Genomic DNA, 25,659 nt, shown 5'->3' with positions numbered 1-25,659 from the left:
AGCCTTGACGACAATACTATTATTACTCAGGGTGTTGCCCCAGTCCCCTGGAGCTCAGAAAGGTGAGGCTTGCCTCGTAGTGGGTGTAGGATTCATAGGGGATGCCCAGACTCCAGAGCCTGCATATCTGCAGCAGCTGAGCTGGGTCTCTCGGTGGGGAAGAGTCTGTGGCCCCGTCTGAGGCCTGCATCTGTGCAGTCCTTCCGGCTCTGTCCGCCTCTCATCTGATGGGTGGGGACTGGGTGAAAGTGAAGGGCGCTCAGTCATGTCCGACCCTGCGACCCCACGGACTGTGTAGTCCATGGAATTTTCCAGGCAAGAACACTGGAGTGGGCAGCCTTTTCCCTTCTCCAGGGGATCTTCCCGACCCAGGGATGGAACCTGGGAGTGGGTGGTAAGCGGTGAAGTCCTGCAGACCAGAGGCTCCGTGGATGGCTGGAGAGAGAACGTGGGCAGTAAGGGGGAAAGAGGACACAGGAAGAAGAGGGCTCCACTCAACACGCAGGCGCCTGAGCCTATTTTTGTGAATGTCTGTCCACGTTTTCATTCAAGTTACTCCGTGGCCCCGCTGGCCTTGGGCCCAGGCCCCCAGGGAGGCTGCGCAGCAGCAACTGGCTCTCGGGTTCAGGACCCTCTGCACCGCTCTGCAGGTGGGTGTGTGTTGTTTCTGACTTCCTATTTCTATGAACCCTCAGGAGTTCCCTTCTTGCTCTCTGGAAAGGCAGAGAGAAACGGGGCAAATACAGGACTCTGAGGCCTGGTATCAGGGGCTCACCGTCTACCTGGAGGCGCCGAGGGGGCCGGCAGGGTGGATGGGGTCAAAGGGCATGGCTTGCCCCCCCACCACCCCGCCAATGTGTCCCACCTCTCACCACGGGAGTGCAGCCCACGTCTGGAATAAGCCTCTGCCACCACGGGCAGACCCCTTCTCGGAGAGCTCTTAACCAAGGGCGAGGCAAAGGGCGACTGGGGTGCTCTCTCGCCTCCCCTCCCGTCCGGACACGCTGGGACGGGATGTTGCCAGAGGGAAAACCCCCAGGCTGACGGAGACGATTCTCCATTCTCGTTCAGAGCATTCTGGCTTCAAGTTTTTCCTTTAGGAGGTGATCAGGTGGGGACAAAACCAGCTGTGCTTTTGAGCACAGGGCTTCTATTCAGATTCGATCAAACTCTTGTTATTTGGGAAGCTTCCCATCCTAGTTCCTTCTATTTTTAAAATCCTCCCTGGACAGAGAACAATGGGGGCGGCAGAGGTCCTTGGGGCTGGCTGAGTTGCTGCTCTATGTGTTAATGTGTGTGAGCACATGGGAATATGTGCATGGGAGTGTGTGGGTGTGAACCGCGGGCTGTCCGGGGCTGACCCCCCGCCCTGCCCCCAGTACCTCCCTCTGCAGGACCTGCTCAGCTCTTCATTCGCCCCACAGTTCAGAGGCCGAGCGCCTAAGCATCAGCTCCAACACCTGAGCCTGTGCGGGGCTCCTGTCCTAACCGTGACCCGCCTCCAGCTCAATGCCCCTCTCACAGGCTGCAAGAACACCGCACTCAACGTTTCCAGACACGCTGAGAGCCCTTCCTTTGTCCTGCCGGCCTGGGCCTCGGGAATGCCCTCCCCCCTTGGGCCTCTGGAGGACTCCCACCCATACTCCCCTGGCCAAGTACAGCAGTGTTAGGACTAAAGCCCGGCGCCCTGGGGTCAGATCCTGGCTCCAGCTCTCAGCACCTGAGTGGCTCCTCTGTGTGGCCTCATGCAGTTTTCCCCCAGGGGCTATGGGGAGACTGAGCCCCTGGCGCAGGGGGAGTCTGCACCTGGCTCTTGAGTACATCAGCCCACGCTTGATTCCCTCACTGAGAGTCAAGTTCCCCGCCCTTCCCTGAGCTCTCAAACGTGCTGGGTGCCAGGGAGATGGTGGGGCACAGGCAGACCCTGTCCACCTGGAGTTCAGGATCTAATACGTGTGCCAGAAAGTAGATGTAAAATGACAAGCACCGTGGGCTCCTCTGGTGGCTCAGCTGGTAAAGAATCCGCCCGCGGTGCGGGAGACCTGGGTTCGATCCCTGGGTTGGGAAGATCCCGTGGAGAAGAGAAAGGCTACCCACTCCAGTATTCTGGCCTGGAGAATTTCATGGACTGTATAGTCCATGGGGTTGCAAAGAGTCTGACACGACCGAGTGACTGAACTGAACTGAACCTGTGGAAGGTACTTCCACATTCACGGTCTCGTTTTAATCTCTCCAGGAGCCTCCAAGATGAGTGTACCAAACCCCACGTCAGATGAGGAAGCTGAGGCTCAGAGGAGTTGAGTGATTTTCCCGAGGTCCCACAGCTCGTCGGTGACAGACCTGGGACCCGGATCCAGGTCCGCCTAATACCAGAGCCCCAGTTCTTATCGGTCGGCAGCAAAGGTTCAGGGGGGAAGCAGTGACCAGAAAGGGGCCGGAAGGAAGCTGCTCTGGGAACCAGTCCTGCAAAGGTGGAGAGGCAGGACATCATCCTCGCCCCAGTCTCCAGCCTCACTTGACAAAGGCTGCTGACGATCGATCTCACTTCTGATGGCCTCAGCCAAGTGGTCAATGGAAATGAATCCAATTTGTTCAGCAGGGGAATTGAAGAGTTGGCTTGTATTAATGTTCTGAAGCTAACAAGTAATTTATGCTCACTGGAGCCAAAGGTATGCCTTTCTCCTCTGAATTGAGAATCGGTCCTGTTAATAAGACCGTGTCATCCAGGTGGCCTTGTTCTTTGACCACCTGATGCAAAGAGTCGACTCACTGGAAAAGACCCTGATGCTGGGAAAGATTAAGGGCAGGAGGAGAAGGGGGTGGCAGAGGATAAGATGGTTAGGTAGTATCACAGGCTCAATGGACATGGATTTGAGCAAACTCCAGGAAACAGCGGAGCACAGAGGAGCCTGGCGTGCGGCAGTCCACGGGGGCGCAGAGTCCGACACAAGTGAGTGACTCAACAACTGTTGAGTACTGAGTACTGAGTACATCCAGGTACTGAGGAGCCTGGCAGATGGTCTGCTGCATGGGTTGGGGATGGATGACCAGGAAAGGAGCAAGATGATGATGGCGCAGAGGAGGATAACCTCCCGGGGTGGGGGTAGCAACTACAGAGAGCAGGGGTGGGTGCAAGGTCCCCCTGCGCCGGCAGGGACACCTCAGCCTGAAGGCCAGGGGAGGGTCAGGAGCCAGCACTTGGCCGGTGGCCTGACTGCCATGGTCTCTCTGCCCTTTGCCGCTGCCCAGAGGTGACGTGAACCTCCTGTTGCAAATGGAGGGATGGACGCATAGGGAGGCTGCATCCTTACCCAACCCAGGTTCCTCAGCTGGGCAGAGGATGGTCTTTGCAGACCCAGGTCTCAGGCTGGCAAAGCCCAGGCCCTCCTAACCCCAGAGTCAGAGTCCACCATTTGGCTCCCTTCCCCCTCCACTGTGGACAGAATGCACTGCTCCACCCTGCTGATCTGAGCTTCCCCAGTGGCTCAAAGGGTAAAGAATCCTCCTGCAATGGGGGAGACCCAAGTTCTATTCCTGGGTCAGGAAGAACCCCCAGAGAAGGGAATGCTCAGGCCACTCCAGTATTCTTGCCTGGAGAATCCCATGGACAGAGTGGTCAATGGAAATGAATCCAATTTGTTTTGGGATCGCAAAGACTCAAACAGGACTGAGCAACTAACACTCAAGTCCTGCTTGTATGGTTTGACCGTCACTTGCTCTGACCAACAGAGTGCGTGTGAGATTAAAGATCGTTGACAGTTCTCTGTCACTCGCCCCATCCAGAGAAGGAACCCTTTCTGCAGAGCAGCGGACCACCCCAAGTGCCCCGAGCTCTGCACCTCACCCTCCGTAACCACCCCCAGGGCGGCAGCCCCGGCTGACAGATCTGTCACAAGCCAGCATTCAGTCCTGGAGGCCTCACCCACCTGAGGCTGGGGCAGAGGCATCCAGGCTTTCCACTGCCTCCACGCTGAAAGCACATCACTGAACGGCATGCCACGCTCCCACAGGTGTCTGTAGTGGGTGGAACAGCGCCCCGTCCCCCAATGAGATACGCGCTCAGAACCTGTGAGCGGGACCTGACTTGGACAAAGTGTCTTTGCAGAAGAAATTAAATCACACACGGGTAATTGGTACCAGGTGGCTCAGTGGTAAAGAATCTACCCGCCAATGCAGGAGATGCAGGTGATGTGGGTTCATTCCCTGGGTCAAGAAAACCCCCTGGAGGAGGAAAGGGCAACCCACTCCAGTATTCTTGCCTGGAGAATCCCAAGGACAGAAGAGCCTGGCGGGCTGCAGTCCATGGGGTCGCAAAGAGTCAGACACGCCTGAGCACACACGTGCCTGCACGTGAGACGAGGTCATCCTGGATTTGAGCGGGTAGCCCTGAAGGCACCAAAACTGTCCTTAGGGCAGAAGAGGAGACGTAAAGCAGAAGGTGACGAGGATGAGGCATGAGTGCAACGTCGCGTCTACGAGCCGGGGAGTACGAACAGCACTGGAAGCCGGAAGAGGGGAGGTGCCCCCAGAGCCTTCCGAGGGAACGCGGCCCTGCCAACACCCCAACTTCAGAGCCCTCCCCCTCCTCCTCTCCCACTCTAGAACCCACATCGGGATTTCCCAGGCGGTCCAGGGGTTAGCAATCTGCCTGCCAACACAGAGGACACGGGTTGGATTCCTGTTCTGGGAAGACCCCACATGCCTCGGGGCACCTAAGCCCGTCGCCACAACTACTGAGCCTATGTTGTAGAGGCCGTGCTCTGCAACAGGAGAAGCCGCCCAGGGAGAAGCCCACGCCCGTCAGTGAAGCCACAACCAGAGAAAGCCCGCGTGCAGTAACGAGGGCCAGCGCGGCCAAAATCAACAAATAAGTAAATTAAAAAAAACCACATCAGAAAACTAAGGCCATTATTATAGGACTATCTCACATCCACTCTAATTTACATATGGAAGAAATATACAATTTTCTAAGTAACTATTTTCTCTTTTTCAAACCATTTTAAGCTTTTAACGAAGATCTGGGAACACAGTCACAAGACTTGAGGTCCCCGGTGTGGAGCCTCCGGCCTGGGGACAGACTCAGGAAGGGTTTTCACCTGTAACAAGCCAGCCTTACCTTTCTCCTGAGCCATTTCCTGCAGACAGAAGTAGATGACTCTGGCTCCCAGGCTGAAGCCGATCAGGGTGACAGGCCGCCGGCCCTGCGGAAGAAGGGACACAGGTGTGCACAGCGGCTCCAGAAAGGCTGCCCTGATGACGGCGGCCCTTGCACACCTGTCAGCGGCTGCTCTGCGCTTCATGCATGGTGGCTGTGCCATTCCTGACCCCGGGCTCTGATGTCTCCATCAGGAGAGGCGTTTATGCAGGAGGGCACCTGCTCGGGAACCGGCTTCCTCTGAGGCTGACAGGCAGTGTTTCACTGGGTTAATTCCCTTTTATCTCACACCATTGCCCAGCAGCCATCTCTCCTTCCCCGTCTACCTGTGTGCGGCAAATGACCGCAGTGAAGGGGGCCCTTCTGGAGCTGGAAGAGGGGGCGGGAGGTACCCCCAGATGCGATGGAGAAGAGGGCAAAGGGTGACGTGGAGCAGGGGGACTGCTCTGTCCCTAGAGAGGAAAGCGGGGTATGAAATGCTGGCCTTAGACTAGAAGAGGAGACAGTACGTTAGACTGCTGTGTCTGGAATAGAAGGCTGATGAGGGGACCTACTGTATAGCACGGGGCCGGGGGGGAGGTACCGTCTGTTGTAGGACGTGTATTCAGTTAACCTTAACAATGCATTGAGAGTCCTTGGACTGCAAGGAGATCCAACCAGGCCATCCTAAAGGAGATCAGTCCTGGGTGTTCACTGGAAGGACTGATGTTGAAGCTGAAGCTCCAATACTTTGGCCACCTCATGCGAAGAGCTGACTCATTTGAAAAGACCCTGATGCTGGGAAAGATTGAAGGTGGGAGGAGAAGGGGACGACAGAGGATGAGATGGTTGGATGGCCTCACTGACTCGATGGACATGGGTTTGAGTAAACTCTGGGAGTTGGTGGTGGACAGGGAGGCCTGGCGTGCCGTGGTTCATGGGGTCGCAAAGAGTTGGGCACAACTGAGTGACTGAGCTGAACTGAACGATGCATTCCAACGTACAGGAGGTGCAGACAAATGCTGTTTGAGTCTCCTTATACAAGGGGCCTGGAAGAGTCGGATCCATAGAGTCAGAAAGGACCCCGGTAGATCCAGGGGCCGTGGGGGGCGGAGGGGGGGGACGGGACTCAGTGTTTCATGGGGTCAGAGTTTCAGTCTAGGAAGGTGAAAAATTCGGGAGATGGATGATGGTGAGAGTTACACAAGAATGCGAATGTACTAGCGCCTCTGAACTGGACAGTTAAATACGGTTAAAGCAGTATGTTCTGCGTTATGTGACTTTCACCACAATAATAATAATAATAAAAATATAAAAAGGGATTCCCCTGGTAAGGCTTCCCTGGTGGCTCAGATGGTACAACATCTGCCTGCAATGGGGGGAGACCCGGTTTCGATCCCTGGGACGGGAAGATTCCCTGGAGGAAGGAAATGGCAACCCACTCCAGTATTCTTGCCTGGAAAATCCCAGGGACAGAGGAGCCTGGTAGGTTATGGTCCATGGGGTCCCCTGGTGGTCCAGTGGTTAAGAATCCTTTCCAATGCAGCGAGCATAGCTTTGATCCCTGGTTGGAGAACTAAGATCCCACATGTCTCAGAGCAACTAAGCCTGTGCAACGCAACTGCTGAGCCTGCGCACCGCAACGAGAGTCTGCGTGCCTCGATGAGGGATCCCACATGATGCAGTGAAGACCCGAGGCAGCCAAATAACAAAAAACACATAAAGAGAGAAATGGGGGGTTCCAAGTTAGATGCACAGAGGAACTTTCTGACTAAAGAACTTGCAGAAGGGCAACCTGGAAAAGAAGGTCAGGAGAGGGGTCTGAGTACAGGGTCTACAGACACGGAAGCAGACGGCAGAGCAGGCGAGTTTCGTTGGACCAGCAGGGCTCAGCACTCTACGCTTTTCCCTTGCTTTTTGGGCCAATACTTGCATCCGCTCCTTGCTGTTCCACCTCCATTTACTTCCACAGAAGTCCCTCCACTGAATCATATTCCAATTCCACAGGAAATTTGCAGTCAAGGCTGCCAGTCACTGCCCAACAGCTACTCTCCCTTCATCCTTGGTAGCAAAACTCCTGAGCTTTTCTGTCCCCACCCCCACCCCCTACAGCTACCCAGCCAAAAACTAAGTTTCTCCAACTTCCCTGTAGCCAGGGACAGCCTCAGGACTGAGTCCTGGCCAAGGGATGCGACGGGCTCAGCCACCCCAGGGCATGTGGGATCTTCCTGGGCTTTCACTTGTACCTTCTTGCCTCTGACTGTCTGGAATGTGGACGGAACCCTGATGGTTTTATGTGGTATCTGGACCGCTGGAGACGTGCTCAGAGTGTAGCTCTGTAGACATCTGCGAAGGAAGAGCTGACCCTGACCACACCTGCAGAGGCCTCTGACACTCAGTCCTCACTTGATTACTTGCTAGGGAGGCACAGTCAGTAATTCTTACTGGTCCATCCTAGGATATATTTTTGCAGGGCGTGGGCCCACCACACATCATTTGGGACCTTAGCTGCCCAACCAGGGATGGAACCTGGGCCCCCTGCAGTGAAGTGCAGTCTTAAGCCAGACAAGTTCTCCTAGGACACTTTTGTGACTTGAGCTGGTGGAGCAGTGCGGACCCTTTAAAGCCACTGGGCTACCCCGAGGTGGGCTCGTCTGAGGTATGACATCCGCCCACCAGTCAGCTCCCCTGCTCCCTCCCACCTCCGCTCCAGCCAGTCCTGGGTACCTGCTGCCGGGAGAGCAGAATGTGGGCCAGGTGCTTGCCAACCTCCGCCGATCGATGGAGGCACACGCCCCAGGGGTTGTCAATGACGTTGGCGACACTGAGGAGTGAGGCTGGCCAGGTGAGGGCGGCCACGAGGCCTGGGGAGGAGGGGAACAGGTGATGAAGGCAGTGGGGGTGAGGGTGGGGGGTCCTCCTAGAGAAGTGACTGGCTGGCTACTGGATGCTGAGTGAGTGCCCGCAGTCTCTAACTTGGGGTCTGTAAGTTTCCCAAGTGCTGCCAAACCGCTCACTAGCCCGGAAGAAAAGGGAAGCTCACACGTTTCTGATACGTGGACTAGATCTCAGGTTCAGGCATCTGCCACGGGGGGGATTCCAGAGCTGGCCCAATCGATCACGCCACCCTGTATCCCGCCCACTTTGCCCGTAACCCTGCAGCGCCCCCGGCCCCGCACCCTGCCCGTCCACGCTAGGCTCCATCACCCGACCCACTTTGGCCAATGAGATGCTGCTGGATGAGAGGCGTGAAATGGACTTGTGCCTTTGACGCACTTCTCCCGGGGGTGTGGGCTAGCCTGCGACTCCAGGAGCGGAGGAGAGACGAATGGAGCAGAGCCCGGTCACCCTGGTCACCCCAGACAAAGCTGGCCGACACCTGGCTGGCCAGCTGACACACAGATGCATGAGCAGACCCAGCAAAAGTCAGCCAAAGGAAGCCAACGCTCCTGAGCTACTGTGATAAATGACTGCTATTTTAAGTCACTGGGGTGTGGAGTGGCTTGTTACACAGCACTTACTAACTGATACACTAGGTGATAACGTGATGGGCTGTTTGTCTATTTCCTCCCCATGAAGACCATAATAACCATGTCACAGACAGGGGCACCGAGGGAACAGCACAGTGCCTGACTCCCTGGGGGCCTCAGGCAGGCAAAGGCACAGAACCAGTGTGGCCTGGGAGTGGTGGGCATGCCGCTGGTCGGGGGAGGGGAGGCTCACCAGACAACACCGTGTACTTCAGGGCCTCCTGGGCCACCATGTTGGCAAGACCGCTGAGGATGGTCTCCAGGGCGTTGCCGAGCTCCATCAGGTACTTGGCCTCCCAGGCCAGGCAGTACTGCTCACGGCTGCAGGCCAGGGCAGCCCAAGGGGCGCTGAACGTGCCTGGGGAGAGTGCGGGCGGGTGGGGTCTCTCCTGTCTGGGCTGGAGGGGGCCCCCACTGTCCCCGACAGGCAGGGACCGAGGCCCACTCACCCTCGTGGGGGAGACAGGAGGACCAGCCCTGCCCACGGGCAGCAGCGGGCAGCGGGACCGAGGCCCACTCACCCTCGTGGGGGAGATGGGAGGACCAGCCTGCCCACGGGCAGCAGCGGGCAGCGGGACCGAGGCCCACTCACCCTCGCGGGGGAGGCGGGAGGACCAGCCTGCCCACGGGCAGCAGCGGGCAGCGGGACCGAGGCCCACTCACCCTCACGGGGGAGGCGGGAGGACCAGCCTGCCCACGGGCAGCAGCGGGCAGCGGGACCGAGGCCCACTCACCCTCGTGGGGGAGGCGGGAGGACCAGCCTGCCCACGGGCAGCACAGGCAGCGGAGCGGGTGTGCTCCCACATGGAGCACGGGGCTGCCTGAGTGGGCGGGCTGGGCTTCAGGACCCAGCTCCTGCGTTCCTTAGCAAGGTCGTTAGTGACCTGGAGCACCAGGGGCCACTATCCCCTGCTGAGCTCACTCTGCCGAGCTGTCCAGTGGGGAGGTTACTACTCATCCCCTTGGGGAGATTACTACTCATCTCCTGTCACCGAGTAGCCGTAAGAATTAAGCATTCCAATGACCACGTATGTAAAGGGCTCTTGCCTCGCCCTCTGCAGTAGTTCTGGCATCAAGCCGCTGAGGGCCCACGAGAGGAACACACGGGCTCGCTCCCTGAACCAGCCGCACCTCATTCACACCACCTGGGGGACAGTCTGCAAACTGGGGGCGGAGGGCTCTGAGGCCAGCTCTGCCGTGAGCTCGCTGGCTCCCCTGACTTTTCTGAGCCTAAATTTTCTCACCGAGGGACTGGAAATGGGAGGGTGATGCCAGTAGCGCCATGTGCCCGGCGCCAAGCAGGAGAAGAGAACCACGACGCTGGCCCCGTCCTCCCTCCCAGTCCGCCCTCAGACGTGAGGGTAGCGGCCCCTCTCCAGCAGGACACTCAGGACCCCCCATGACCTGGCCCTTGCCTTCCTTACAGCCTCATTGTTCATCATGTTGCCCTTTGGAAACACATGCTTTTGATTCCATCTCTTTGTTCACTGTTTCATTCCTATACAGATGTTAACCGGGGACCTAGACCACACCAGGCCCGGAGCCTGACCCTGAAGATGCAGACCCTGGTCACTGCAGGAATGTGCAGTGAGCAGGTACCAAGCACTGGGCAGCTCTGCACTGAGGGTTTTCTCATGGACTCTCTGATTTAACCCTCGACATAGATTCGGAAATGGAGCCCCACAATTACAAGGGATAATGTTATATCATTTTACAATGCAGGAGGCTGAGCCACCCAGATAAGAAGCCCTCAGCCCAGGGAGGGAGAGGACCGTGCAAACCTCATGGAGTCGCTGGTTTGCAGACTGTGGGAGCACAGAGAAGCCCTGTGCATCTCTGCCTGTGGCCCAAGCGACCTTCCATCCTTACCTTTCTATGAGCTTCCAGCCTGCTTGCCTTATCTCCAGGGAATCCCCTCTGGCCCTCTGATGGGTCTCACACATCCTGCGCTTTCCTGCCCTGAGTTCTCATCACGGCCCATGACTGTCCATTTATTTTTGCTTCGTCTGATGCCCATCTCTCCCGCAGCCTGTCTGCCAAGCGCTCGATTTGCAAAGCCTCATGAAAGCAGGATGAGTGAAGGGAGGGAGGAGACAGCTTCCCACTGCCTCTGGGTTCCGGCTCAGCCAGGTGCCTCGATGGGAGTTTTGCTGACAAAGACCCCTGAGGGGCTGCTCCCCCTCTCTGCAGGGACCCAGGCAGAGCTCTGCAGCAGCTCAGGGGTTAACTGTCTTTAGTTATGGAGGAGAAGACAGCCAGCTCTGAGAGAGGATGTGGGCAGATTGTGTGTGTGTGACACACACGTGCGCAGGTATGTAAGGCTGCATGTGTATGTACTGTACACATATGCGTGCATGTGCATGTGTGTAAACAAGTATATGAATGTTCACACATGCATGTGTGTACATGTGTGTATGTGTGCGCATGTAAGTGTATGTACATGCATGTGTGCAAGTGTGTACATGCATGTATGTGTGTGCGTGGTGGGCTGTGATGCTGGCCCAGGCTCTGCACCCAGCCGGGCAGCTTCCTGGTCCCAAGGCTCGCAGCAGGGCACACTGCCCTCTGAGCCTCGGTTTCTGCAGGTGCCAGAATGGAAAGAGGGCATCTGACTCACCGGGGTCATGGGGACCGCCTGATAGGCTGCGTGAAAAGCATTATGTAAACTATAAGCGCTCTCCTGCCTTCTATCACCCCGCGGCCAAGAACATGGGCCATGGAGCCAGACAGAAAGCGGGTGAGCCGTGCCCTGTTCCCTGACTAGAAGGTGACTCTGGGCAGCCCTCATCAGCCTCGGTTTCCTCATCTGTAAAATGGGGGTGATAACGATGCCCGTCTTTGTGGCTCGACGTGAGGGCCTACGTGAGCCAGTGCATGCAGGATGCCTGGCTCAGCAGCGAGCTACTAGGCCACTCTCATGATTATGTGCAATGCTACTTAATAAAGGGACAGAGCCAAGAAAGTCCATCTGTCCCGTCACAGGCAGAAGCAGGCCTGTGAGAGTCCATCTGTCCCCGTCACAGGCGGAAGCAGGCCTGTGAGGATAAGAGACTTTCCTGGCGTCGAGGAGGCAGGTGATACTTTCCTCCAGAACTTCGTCTAGCTCGGCTGCATTTCTTATAACCGCCCCCCTCTGCCTGGGGCGCATACTGCACTAGGCTGCTGGAGGAGAGCGCTGCTGAAGACAATCTCCTCCTCCCCACCCCCCAGACGAACTTGACTTTGATCTGGAGCCAACTCAGCCAGGGGGTAGAACAACCATAAAGGATTCTCTTTCCACACTGCTCAGAGCTGCCAACTGCTTCACTCGAGACCCTTCGTCCTTACTTCCTATCTTGGTCCTTCCGTAGCACAGACCGTGCCATGAAACAAATGAAGAGGAACCCGTGACCCCTGGCTCAGGAGACCTGGGGTGGAATCCTGTTGTGCCGCCTGTCTGCCATGGGACCCCTCTAGCTTTCCTCTTCATCCAGATCAGGGAAAGAACAGCTCTACTTAAAAGGGTCACGTGAGGTCATGTACATCAGGCCCCTAGCGTGTGGGTGAAATGCCTGACTCAGGGTGCTAGGTGCTCAGTCAATGCCAGCGACTGCTGTGCAGGGACTGGCTGGGGTGAGCCTCACCAGTAATACTCTGGGGCCCAGTAAAGCCTCTCAACAGAGCCTGGGCATTTTCTCGCCTGCTTCCTGCTATGTCACTCAGAAGAACTGTGGCTTCCCCCCAGGAACCCACCAGGCTCTGAGCGTGGGTATCTGGTTGGGATGCTCCAGCCTCCCGGGCTCACCCTGCTCTCTCCCTGGGCTGATGACCTGGCTCATCCTGTCTGTTGAGCCTCACGTGGGCACTTGCAACAGTGAGCCAGCAGGAAGCAGACCTTGACTTTTATTCCTCAGGGCCACCCTGGCTGGAAGTCCCCCAACTCACACATGTTCAAATTACAGCAGCAAAGGGAACTAAGTAATGCTTGTGGAATGTCACTAAAAATCTTCTACAGGTCACCTTGTTTAATCTTTGTGAGTGCCCTGAAAGGCAAGGATAATCTGCTTTGCCTTGCAAATGAAACAGCCAAGGCACAGAGAGGTTAAGGAAATGGCCTGAGGTCACACAGCCAGTGCACCGATTTCTCACTTTCGTGCTAAAAAGTCCCCTGCTAACCTCCATTTGTTCTGAGGAGAAGTCCAAACCCCTGGCCACAGCTCACACGCTCCTACATGATGTGGCCTCCCCAAACTCCTGTCTCCCAGCCCCCTGCTCCAGCCATCCTGTGCTTCTTTGGCACCACAGGCCTTTCGACACGCTGCCCTTTAACTTGGTATTCGTTGCTTTCTCTTCTTTACCTGGCTAATCCCCAGCTAGTCCTTAGCCTAAAAAGTTTCCTCTGGTGACTTTCCCCTCACTCCCCAGAACACTGTGCTTCCCCTATTGTGCCGCGCATACTGCGTCCCTGTGATTCTCTGCTCAGTGATCTGTCTCCTGCCTTGGACCATATGTTCCATGGGAGCAGAGGCCACGACTGTGCTGCTCACCACTGGATTCCTAGGGCCTGGCTCAGTGTCTGGCAGAGTGTGCTCAGTGCTCTGTAAAGCCTGCTGAAAGGATGGACTGATGGGTGGATGTGTGGGTGGATGGACGGATAAATGAACGGATGGACGGATATATGGATGATGGATGGATGATGGATGGATGGATGGATGGTTATATGGATGATGGATGGGTAGATGGATGGATGGTTAGATGGACAGATGGATATGGGTGAGTGGGTAGATGGATGGGTAGACAAACAGATGATGGATGGATGGATGGATGGATGGATGGTTATATGGATGGTGGATGGATGGACAGATAGACAAATGGATGGATGGATGATGGATGTGTAGATGGACAGATGGATGATGGATGGATAGACGGATGGTTAGATGGACAGATGGATGTGGGTGGGTGGGTAGATGGATGGGTAGACAAACAGATGATGAATGGATGATGGATGGATGGATGGGAAGACTATGGGATGAAGTTATCTCGCCAATCTGAGCCTCAGTCTTCTCTCAAAAATGGGGCTCTCCTACCCCAGCCCTACAGACATACACTGACCAAAAGCCTAGGCAGCGTCTGGCCCACAGCAGCAGACCCAGCTCAGCCAATGCCCGCCCGCTCAGCATCCTTTTCTGCCCCCGGTCCTCACGGTATTTTCCGGATGCCAGCCATCCCGTGATGGCGATGGTGATGTGCAGCTGCCTGCCTTCCGTCAGGGGCAGAAATGTGAACTCCTCAATGGCCCCAACACGCTTCTTCATCTTGTATCCTAAAGATCAGACACAAAAATGAGGATGGGGGTGCCTGGGGCCCCTGGGGAATGTTGTCAGCGTGGCTCTGTGTACTCACACACTCTGTGCCCTGTTCCTCAACAAACGTCTCATTTTTGAACTCATTAATGTTGGTGCCATGATTGTCCCTAATTACAGATGAGAGTAAGAAGATTCCAAAGTCCAGTGAGCCCCGCGAGTGGCAGAGCTGGGGTTGAAACTCAGAATCCAAGTTTATAAACCACTGCTCTGTCCTGATTCAGTGGGTACTATATCGTTTTCCTGCCCACGAACCTCAGGAGCGTAACACACCCATCTTAGTAGACCAAGATTTTTAAAAATGTGGACCATCTTTAAAGTCTTTATTGAATTTGTTACAATACTGCTTCTGTTTTATTTTGGTGTTTTTGGCCGCAAGGCACGTGGGATCTCTGCTCCTGGACCAGGCATCAAGCCCTTACCCCCTGCACTGGAAGGCAAAGTTCTTAACCACCGGAGCAGCAGGGAAGTTCCCATGAGCAAGATTCTTAACGTGGGAAGCTACAGGCCACCTGGAGAGAGGAACAGGAAACTGTGTGATGAGGGGCCTATGACACAGGTGGCTTGGGGAGACTCCCTCCCACCCCCACCCAGGGGATGCTGGTGAATGAAAAGTAGCTCTTTTCTCTTGTAAAGTGTAAGTGTAAGTTTCTCGTGTAAGTGTCTCTTACACGGGGAAGCTCAAGCGTCTCTGAGGCATCCCGCCTGGAAACTTCCCGGGTGGCGACAACAAGTCCAGTAAGACCCTCCCTGAAGCGTCTACACTGGGGCAGTTTCACAACCTTGGCCCTTCCCCAGACCCGTGCTGAAGCCTGCCGCAGGTTCTGGAACTCAGAGAAGAGGAAAGCCACGTCCTCCTCCTCCTCCATCTCCCAGGGAGTTCCCCTGGTGAGAATCTGGGCATGACCCTTACGGGGCTGGGCCACCCGGGGCCGCAGACCCCTCACGACCGCCGCTGCTCTGGAGCCTTACCTGTCAGGCCGGCTCCAGCGGCGCCGAACAGCGAGGTCATGATGGCGATGCCTGCCGCTGAGCCCAGAGCTGCGGCCCCGGCGCTGCCGATGACAGTGGCGGCCCCGGCAGCGACGAGAGGAGCGGCCAGGCCCCCGGTGACGCCTGCAAGGACAGCCGCCCATGCGGGGGACAGGAGGGCGTGAGCACGCGGCCCCCCGACATACGTGTGAACACACTGCCTCTGCACGCGGAGGGAGGCAGCCCTCCAGCTGATCCCCCTGCAGTGGACACCAAGCGGGGGGACACAGGGGAAGGCCTAGCGGTGCCAGCACGGGGTGGCTCGAGCAGGGAGCTGGCAGACAGTGTTCAGGGGGGTGGCAGACCGCACAGGAGCACGCGAGCTGCGGCAAGCAGTCTGAATTTCTCCCCAGAGCAAGAGGGAGAGAGCAAAGCACCTTCAACACGCAAGTGAGCAAGCAGTCCATCGTGACTGTGCCCTGAAGCCAGTCCCTGGGGTCATCCCACCCGGCCTGGCCACGTGTCCCATCTCATCTTACCGATCACCGTCCCGCCTCCCACGGTCGCCAGGCCTATCAGCAGATAGCGCTTCCACTTCCTCTTGTTCTCCTTCTTCTTCCGGGATGCCTCGGCAGACCTGCGGGAGAAGAGGTTGCCCTCTAGGGCCGGTGGTGCCTGGGCAACCTTGATGCCACCCCTCCTCCCCAACCCCCCAAACTAGCCTCCGTGCCGCAGGCTCTATCATGCAGAGCGAGGTACCAAAGTTACCCTGGGCCCGTCCATCATCGATGGTCTTAAAAAGCTGAAAATGTTCTAAAAACCCAGTATGTGGGATATGCTACTCACCCAGTCGATCCATCCTAACAGGGTTGCAATTTGAATAATGAAAAGACAAAGAAATAATAACAGTAACAGCAAAAGAAGCACAAAGGTATCTTTACACAGACGGACTTGGAACGAGCACTCGACAGTTACAGACTCCATCACCTCACTCTCTCCTTCCCCAGCCCACGCTCTGCCATCTGCTTTTGGAAACCAATTTCCCTTGAGAATAACCCTTTCAGACATGGGTTAGAGAAATGTCTGTGCTGGAGACCTTGGCTTTGGGGCAACAACTAGAACCATCCGGACTTGAGATCTGAGCCTGACCGAACGTAGCAAAAGGGAACCAGTGTTGGAAACTCGGGTCAGGAGAATCCTGAGAATCCCTCCCGTCACTAAGGCCAACTGTCCTGTCTGACACTCGGCCCGTGGTGCTTCGGGGCAATAAGGTGCAGGACGGGAGACGGGGGAGGGTGCAGTCATTACCAGCGTGAACTCTGCACTGAACCTGGAGTTTGGACAACAACTCAGTGCTGGAGCGATGGCAGATGACGGCAATAATGAAAGAAGGGTTAATATTTATTGAGGACTTTTAACACGACTGCCACTGTGCTTTGCACTTCGAATGGCTTATCTTATCCCAGAAGCAGTTTTCCTTTTTATTGTCCGCGTATCACAGCCGCGTTCGGGGATGAGCGTACCCAGCTTCTGAGTGGCAGTGGGGAGCAGTGCAGGGAATCTCGGACACAGAGCCCGACAGCCGGCCCTGCACGTGGGGCCCCAGATGGAGGCCGCTCCCACGAAGCTCCATCTCCCCGAAATTTAGTCCCCCCTTTTGTAAAAAGGGGGATAGGAACGTCTCCCTCCTGAGGCTGTTGGTTTGTAAGGATTCAATTCATTAAGGAATTTAAGTCTCCTGCTGCGCCTCCTCCTGCTGCGCCTCCTCCTGCTGCGCCTCCTCCTGCTCTGCCCCAAGACCAGCAACACTGTTGACCAAGATCACTCTAGTCATCCTGGGACCCAGAACCAAGACAGTGTGGACTTAATTTAATTCACGCCTTCGATCGACAGACTTTCATGGAGCGTGGACAGCGGGCGGGCACTTTTGTGTGCTGGCAAACAGGACCACGCAGTCCTCAATCAGAACTGTTCCCTTCCCATCTCTCGCCTCCTGAACCACATGTGATAGTGAGAAACCGTTCATTCTCCAGTCACTGAGGAGGAGTGGGATTTGAGATGGGCACCTAGAGACCTGCTAAGCATTTTGGTTGTCGGCCCACTCACCTCAACCAACTGTCTTCAATTCCTTGATGGATTCCTTAACAAATCTAATCTTTAAAACCAACAGCCTCAGGAGGGAGACGTTCTTATCCTCCTGGGGGTACAGCCCAGGAGCAACTTCTTGGTTGCTTCACTACTGAGCGGAAACCAGCTCTCCGTGATCACAGGTGCTGGTTTCCCGTGATTGAAACGCACGCCCTCAGACGTGCGGGAAGAGGTTGAACCACACGCATCGATCGTCACACGATGGTGATGAAGGGCCTGGGTTGTGCAGTCAGGTTTCAAACCCTGTAAACTAGGCTTGGATCCTGCCTCTGCTGTGGTGGGCCACCAGCGTTCTCCAGGTGTCCAGTTATGCCCTGAGCTGGTCCCCCTAAGGAAAAATGATCCTTCTCTGCCCTGTTGAGCTGAGTGGCCCCATGACCCGCTTTGGCCAGGAGGGGGAAGGGATCTGTGTCACCTCCTGCTAAGACCCCTTCTGCTCTGCCCCGAGACCAGCAACCCTGTTGGACCAAGACCACTCTGTCACCCTGGGACCAAGACAGAGTGGACTAAAGCCACAGCCAACCTGAAAGAAATGCACCTTTTTCTTGCTGTAAGCCGTTGAGACACGGAGGTCATTTGTTACTGCAGCAAAACCTAGCCTATCCTGGTGGACAGAGCCACTTACTAACCTCGGGATTAGGTACAAATAACTTGTCCTGTCTGAGTCTCCTCATTCATGAAGAGGGGATGATAATAGCCTTGAATTCCCAGGGGTACTGGGAGGGCGAAACGAGAGTGCACACAGGTGACTAGCACGCTGTAATCATTCCGTGTGTTTATTGCTCCCATCATTCTTTCCATGGTTGTGATAACTTCCTCAACACAGGCTGCAGATATACTTTGGCCTTGAACTGCTAGCACCATTTGGGGCAAAAGGGAAGGCTGGAAATGAGCTGCTTTCAGCAGAGTTCAAGGCCTGAGGAGGAATTCCAGCTGCTGGGGGAACATATGTGAGGAACACCCAGGGGCCACGAGCAACTGGCTCTGCGGACCGACCAGTAGTATCTGGTTCAACAAACGCTGCAGAGTGTGGAAACACTCTGCAAACTGGGGGCAGAAAGGTCTCAGCCCAGCTCTGCCACAAGCTCACTGGCTCACCCGACTGTTCTGACCTTCAGTTTTCTCACTTCGGGACTGGAAATGATGATGGAGCCCCAGAAGGTGACCAACGCCAAGCAGGAGAATAAGAACCGTGACGGTCTGCCCCTGTTTCTCCCTCCCTCCCAGTTCCTCCTCTGCCTTGAGGATGGGGTCACTTCTCCAGCAGGACACTCAGGCCCCCTGTGACCTGGCCCCTGCCTCCTTCACAGCCTCATGGTTCATTAATTCCGAATTTACACTTTACCCTCCAGAAACACTAAAGTGCCTGCAGGCACACCTCCTAAGCCTCAGTCCTGTGTTCCTGCTGCCCCTTGGCTGCCAAGGACCTTCTCACCTTCCTCTGTCTGGCTAAACATCACTGTCCATTCCAGAGTCGTCTCCTCCAGGAAGCACACCCTGAGCCTCAAGGTTGCCTGACTGCCCCTACCCCAGACCTTCCTAACCCTCTGTGCTGTATTAGCCTGGAATTCTGGACCGTTGATTTTCAAAGGCTAGGCTCTGGATGAACCACATCAGGAGCCCCAGCGGGGAGGTGTTAAAAAGCATGACTTCCTGGGTGAGAAAACTACTTGTAACAAGCTCTCTGGTTATGTCAAGTTTGAGAACCGCCGGGGTGAGCCTTTAGGACATAGATCAAACCTTTCCTGCCTCCACCCTCAGTAGCCGGCTCTGGGACTGGCACCTGGATGCAGCTCAGAAGATGTTCCTCAGAAAGAAAGATTTGGAGGTGAACATCTCAGTGCAGTGATCTATTCTCCTGCTCACTGTCCACGTCTATGAAAACCAGAGGGCACATACATTTTGGCTAAAGAAAATATTTAGCCAGAGTTCAGGCCACTCACCATCAAGAATGAAGCTTCCGGGATATTAGAACAAATCCCAGGGAGGTCCCTGCCGGACTGAATTTAAACAAGAGGAGACACTGGCTGTGAGTCATATCTGCGAGGCTTCCTATACTGGGAAGTGAGAATTCAGAGCACGACACTAAATCCATACGAAGCCTTGCTCCTCTTCCTGACTTTGCCTGCTGTTGAGGCACCATGGCCACCTCTGCCATCACAGAGCCCCTGGCCACACTCACGACCTGGGATGCTGGAAGTGACCTTGAGCTGGACTTCAGGTCAGCCTCCCAAAGACAGAAGTGAAAGTTGCTCAGTCGTGTCTGACTCTTTGCAACCCCATGCGCTATACAGTCCATGGGATACTCCAGGCCAGAATACAGGAGTGGGGAGCCCTTCCCTTTGCCAGGGGATCCCAGCTCTCCCGCACTGCCAGCGGATTCTTTACCAGCTGAGCTATCAGAGGCTGAAGCCAAAATGCAGATCAGGGCTAAATCCCAGGCTGAAGTCACGGCTACCTTGTGAGGAGCAGACAACCATACTGCTCATCTCTCGGCTCCACAGAGAAATTTCCCTCACGGCCGCTTTATCTCCCGTGAGAGGGGGTGCCTTCCCCTCTTCTGTCCTCATCATCACCCTTCTCGTTTTTCCCAGAATTATTCATGACTGTGCTGGGTCTTCGTCGCTGCGAGCAGGCTTTCTCTAGTTTTGGAGAGTGGGGGGCTACTCTCCAGATGCGGGGCACGGCTTCTCACTGCAGTGGTTTTCCCTGCTGGGGACCCCAGGTGCGAGGTTCTAGGGGCACTGGCTTCAGTAGCTCCGGCCCGTGGGCTCAGTGCTTGTAGCTCTCGGGCCCTGGAGGGGGCTCAGTGAGGCACACGGGCTTAGCTGCTCCGCTGCACGTGGGGTCTTCCCACACCGAGGACAGAACCCGTGTCCCCTGTGGTGGCACATGGATTCTTATCCACCGTGGAGTCTTCTCTTCCCACACTGAGGACAGAACCCGTGTCCCCTACGTTGGCATGTGGATTCTTATCCACCGGACGACGAGGGAAGTCCACCCTTTTCTGTCTTTTTTTTTAAATCACTTTCTCCAGTCAATAGAGAGGGGGTGCTTATCTCTGGGGAGTCTAGAGACACATTCCGAGTAAAAGCTCAGACAACCCATAGAAGAATGATCTTTGCTGCCTTCTTCAGAACTAAGGAGGAAACTGGGGGTTCCCAGCCACGCCCGAAGGGGATGCAGTGAGTGACGTTCAGACTGGATAAGGAAGCTGAATCCAATCACCTGGGCAACCCTGGGCGAGTGACGTCACCCTCTGACCTTCTGTTTCTTCCTCTGCCAAAGCCTCAGGGGACTGCGGTGAAAATCCAATGAGACGGTATCTTGTACCGGCATCTAGAGAGCACTCAGTAAAGGTTAGATGTTGACCATGTTATTATGATGGGCTCAGTATCAACCTCCAGCCTGGCATTCGCTGTTTACTATGTGCCAGGGACTGTTCCAAGCTTTTGATAAAATGAATTTATTTAATCCTCTGGACAGCCCTATGATGGAGATACGATCACTATCCCTGTGCTAGAGACAAGGAAGCTAAGGCATAGGGAAGTGAAGTCACCCAACCAGGAGGGGAAGCTCGGATGGCCACAGGGCTCAAAGAGGCCCCAAGAACAGAGGTGGGACATTGCACCCTGAACCCCAGCTGCAAAGGATCACCCCGGGGTGCCAGGAAGCTCACCTTACAGAAACACAAAACCTCAGGGTTAAAAGACACCTACACGCAATTCGATCCTCTTCTTGGACAGGTGAGAACATGGGTGCTGATGCCAGAGAGGGAAAGCCAGGGCCCAGGGCCACACAGACTTAGCAGCAGAGTCAGAGGACCAGGCTGCTTGGCTGACCAGTCCCTAGGCTTTCCCTGGGTCCCAGATTCTTCCACAGACCACAGATGGAACCCAGAGGTCACCAAAGTCCCTAAGATTTAGTTTCAAAAATGACACCTATGGAGTATTTTCCCAAGGAAATGGCCCCACAATGAAATAACAGCAATGTTGCTGCTTGGTCTCTAAGTTGTGTCCGACTCTTTGCAACCCCACAGACTACAGCACGCCAGGCTTCCCTGTCTTTCACTATCTCCCAGAGCTTGCTCAAACTCATGTCCATTGAGTTGGTGATGCCATCCAATGAGATGAGATGCCATCTCATGCTCTGTTGTCCCCTTCTCCTCCTGCCTTCAATTTTTCCCAGCATCAGGGTCTTTTCCAATGAGTCAGCTCTTCACATCAGGTGGACAAAATATTGGAGCTTCAGCTTCAGCATCTGTCCTTCCAATGAATATTCAGGGTTGATTTCCTTTAGGATTGACTGGTTTGATCTCCTTATAGTCCAAGGGACTCCCAAGAGTCTTCTTCAACACCACAGTTCAAAAGCATCAATCTTTTGGTACGATAGCAAATGCTGATATTTATCACCTAGTAAGTCTGTGCAGAGCTTCCCAGGTGGTGCCAGTGGTAAAGAGCCTGCCTGCCAGTGCAGGAGACGTAGGAGACATGGGTTCAGTCCCTGGGTCATGAAGATCCCCTGGAGGAGGAGGGCATGGCAACCTACTCTAATATTCTTGCCAGAAGAACCCCTATGGACAGAGGAGCCTGGCGGGCTACAGTCCATGGGGTCACAAAGAGTCAGACATGACTTGGCAACTGAACACACACACACACAGCTCTGCAAGGCCTGCTCGAAGCACTTTAGGTATAGAAACTTCATTTAAGCCCCACATGAAGCTTTGAAGAGGGTGCTATTATTATCCCCATTTGCATGTGAGGAAACTGAGGCTCAGAGAAGTTAAGTAACTTGGCCAGGATCACACGGCTGGTAAGTGGCAGAGGTGGGCTCTGTTTCACCGTCCCTGATCTGGCATGACTGGTATTCTCGGAACAGAACCTCTGGGTAATATGTTTCTTTCTGACAACAGATTTCCAAACAATACTCAAGAGTTTCTTTCACTTCAAGGCATACTTGAAGTGGTACAAACGTCCAGTATACCCAAAGGTGCTGGGCAGCCCTTGTGACTGTGGTCACGGGGCTCGGTCCAGGTTTTTCTGTACTGACACAGCTCTGCGAGTCAAAACAAGGCTATTTGGGGTTATTTTGACAGATTAACTTTCCTTTTTTCTCAAGGAAACAACCCCCTCCCTTTGCCCTACAAACTTGGGTGGGGGGAGGGTGGATGCAGTTCTGAGCTTGGCTTCAAAGCTAAATTCTCAGTTCGGTTGAACTGGCACAGTCTGGCTGCTCAAAGAAACTCTTCGTGGCTGAACAAAACTCAAGGCTGGGAGATGTGCCTGGCTGCAAGGAGCATGCAGTTAGGCTGTGACTGGGACTGATCTGTTACTCTGGGATTAGATCCTCTGTAGGGTGTTCGACAAAGAGCTGAGCTCTGGCCAAGTTTGCCAGGAAAATTTCCCTCGACATACACCTGACCATACAGCGAGAGCAAAGCCCATCAGCCTTGGCAGGCATGGGGACATGTGGGGAAGGTAAGGACTCCTGGGTACGGAACCGTTGCTGTGTGCCAGCCCTGGGCCAAGCACTTGATAATACAGTTGCATCTGTTTCCCACAACAACCTTAAGATGTTATTCTCATTCCTATACTACAGATAAGAATACTATGGCTTAGAGAAAGGGGGGCCGACCTGCCCAAGGTCAAAAGTAAACAGGGGTCAGAACCCAGGCCACTCTGACCCACGGACAAGGTGCCATATGAACTGAAGTGCAGGGGGGTGTCAAGACCACAGGCTGTTAAAGTCACAAACTCAGGGCTTCGAGCAATCATCCGCTCAATCCCTGTCTCCTATAAATGAGGGTGGAGGCCAGAGAGGGAAAGTGACTTGCTAAAGTGTAACACAGCCAGTCAGGGCTGCACCGGGATTCTCCATTCAGGGTCTCCTAATGGGTGGAAGTGGTAGACATCTCAGAAGTCCACTGGAGTGGAAATCCCAGATTCCAGGTAGGCGGGAGGAGGGGCAGACTGGACTGTGTTATCTGAGAAGTGGGAGGCCTCTATTCCCGATAGGCGGGGCCAGGGCCAGGGGTCCCTTACTCAGAGTCCTCCTCTTTGCTTTCCTTCAGGCTCTCGAGGAAGGTCTCTTCCAGGAGGTCAAGCTCCTCCAAGGGCGCTCGGAGGAGGGAGGCCATGTGGTAGATGAGGACGCGGGCCCGAGCATCGTAGTGGCCTCGAGAGAGAGAGAAAGAGGAGGAGTCAGTTCAGCTCCCAAGCACAGAGATGCTCACCGCAGTGCGATGCATGAGACCCGAACCCGAGACACGTCCCAGACTCGGCCCCCAGCTGGTGCATTTAACAGGAGCACAGCTTCCGGGGCAGAGCAGTAGGTAACTCACGACCCTGAATCAGAAGCAAGGTGGCGTTTTTCAGCAGTCAAATTAGCAAAGATTCCAATTTTCACATCCCAAAGCTGTTTAAGGAGGTTTTCGTGATGAAAACCAAATCCCATCCCACACTGACTACAAGGCCCCTGGCCCACTCCACGACCTCACCTTCTAGAATGTTCCTGCTACAGGGCCTTTGCTCTTAGGCTGTTTCCACCACTTGGGAGGCTCGTTCCCCTGATCTTGTGGGGTGCCTCCTCCTCCTTCAAGTCTCTGTTCCAATGCCTCCTGTCCAGAGTGGCCCCCCTGACCCTGACACACATCCCTCGACCCTTCTGCCTTGTATTTCATTCCACATGGAGCTTGCCCAAGTCTGACATCATGGACACTTACTTTTGTTTTTCTCTCCCCAAGAAGTATAGAGCCTATATGTATAAACTCTGTGTGTTTGCTAGTCCCTAGGAGAGCACCCGGCATAAAGAATAAATGTTCGATTAATGACCCAGGTAGGGGTCATTTGCCTTCACTCAGGTAGAAGTTGCGAGAGTCATCTCACAAAGTTTCAAGCAGAGGACTCCGGGCCCACGAGGAGCCCTCTATGAACACTGCAGAACCGGCCTCCTCTGCTGGGCGTCTGCAATGCTGCATGGTAATTCTGCAGTCCTCCCTGGAGCGAGGGGCCTCGGAGCGAGCTGTGGTCTGGCAGCACGTGTCCCACTGCCCTCAGCTGCCTCCCTGGATGCGGATCTGGCTGCGCGCTGGGAGACGGACGCTGGCAGATCACGTCTTGGGGTTATTGATCCGCTGATGTTCCAAGAATAAGGGAGCTCCCTGCTCCCTCCTAGGGTCACAGATCATTGAACGTAGGTCATAATCGAGCTGTGGGAATTAATAAGCCTTGGCCATGGTGATTAATTGCTGGCGATGATAATCAGCTACTAATTCATACTCCATTTGTCAAGGTTGCCATGATTTAGTTTCTGGAATATAGAGTGCCAGGTGCCAGGTGATTAAAACCTTCCAAGGTATTCCTGGGCAAGGGATTCTGGAATGTCAGCCTCGTGGAAGGGTCATTTCAAGGACCTTGACAGCCAGACTGTTGGGCTTGGAGCTGAGGCTCTACTTCACGCAGGTGGTGAGTGGTGGAGGAGGTGCGGAGGAATCCTGGGCTACCCAGGACAACTTGCCAGGCAACTAACTGACTCCTCAAGGGCCAATCCATCCCATCTCAATAAAGAGCCTGACCTGGGGCTCAGGCCAAAAGCCTGGGCAATGTTCTTGATTTTTCTTGTTGCCCTTCCCCTGACACCCAATCTACCAGCTAATACTGACAGCTGCCCCTCCAAAGCATATCCTGAGTCTGAGCACAGCTCCCCATCTCTGTTGTCATGGCCACCACGACAGCCACAGCGCTTCACCAGCCATCTCCTCGCTTTCTCATCTTTCACCCTTGCCCCCACACTTTGCTTGCCACAGAGCAGCTTGAAAGATAGTCACAAATGTGGGAGCTTCTCTTCCCCAGCTTGAAACTCCACAATGCACTTGGAATAAAACCCACGTTTTCCCCCACGGTCTGCACGGCTGTACACCATCTGACCGCTTCCCACCACCCTCTCCCACCTCACTTTCTACTGATCCCTATTTCACGCACCAGGGTTTGTCCCACCAAGAAGCCAAGCTCATTCCTGCCCCAGGGCCTCTGCACTTGTTCTAACTAGCAAACCCCCGATCTCAGAAGGTCTGGGGCACTCATGCCTAGAAGCAGCCACATGATGAAGACTCCTCCTGTGACCTCTGTAGGGGAGGAAACCAGCATCCACGGCGCTCCTAAAAAGGCCGGGAGCCACCGGACAGGCTTGCAATCGGGGCTGCTAATCCTCCCAGTTATGGAATTAAGAGACACCTGCTCCTTGGAAGGAAAGCTACGACAAACGTAGACAGCATATTAAAAAGCAGAGACACAACTGTACCGACAAAGGTCCGTCTAGTCAAGGCAAGGGTTTTTACGTAGTCATGTGTGGATGTGAGAGTTGGACCAGAATGAAAGCTATAAGCACTGAAGAACTGATGCTTTTGAACTGCGGTGTTGGAGAAGACTCTTGAGAGTCCCTTGGACTGCAAGGACATCAAACCAGTCCATCCTAAAGGAAATCAGTCCTGAATATTCATTAGAAGGACTGAGGCTGAAGCTGAAGCTCCAGTACT

General features: G+C 54.8%; 1 protein-coding gene across 10 annotated transcripts in view; it reads right to left on the bottom strand.

Annotated features, from left to right (window-relative positions):
- TMCO4 (transmembrane and coiled-coil domains 4) overlaps positions 1-25,659 on the bottom strand; it is a 105,671-nt gene that overhangs the window by 39,918 nt on the left and 40,094 nt on the right. For 9 of the 10 annotated variants that reach the window (XM_070777715.1, XM_070777707.1, XM_070777717.1 and 6 more), the window contains 7 exons: positions 23,168-23,300; positions 15,518-15,615; positions 14,979-15,122; positions 13,847-13,966; positions 8,858-9,022; positions 7,862-7,998; positions 5,117-5,201 (listed from right to left, as the gene is read on the bottom strand). In XM_070777715.1, coding sequence (XP_070633816.1) covers positions 5,117-5,201; positions 7,862-7,998; positions 8,858-9,022; positions 13,847-13,966; positions 14,979-15,122; positions 15,518-15,615; positions 23,168-23,300 — 882 coding nt within the window. The remainder of the gene's footprint in view (positions 1-5,116; positions 5,202-7,861; positions 7,999-8,857; positions 9,023-13,846; positions 13,967-14,978; positions 15,123-15,517; positions 15,616-23,167; positions 23,301-25,659) is intronic. The other variant, XM_070777726.1, reaches the window with a different exon arrangement.

This window comes from Bos indicus, chromosome 2 (assembly GCF_029378745.1).
Source record: "Bos indicus isolate NIAB-ARS_2022 breed Sahiwal x Tharparkar chromosome 2, NIAB-ARS_B.indTharparkar_mat_pri_1.0, whole genome shotgun sequence".
In the NCBI taxonomy this organism is placed as follows: Eukaryota; Metazoa; Chordata; class Mammalia; order Artiodactyla; family Bovidae; genus Bos; species Bos indicus.
This window is presented reverse-complemented; position numbering and strand designations above follow the sequence as displayed.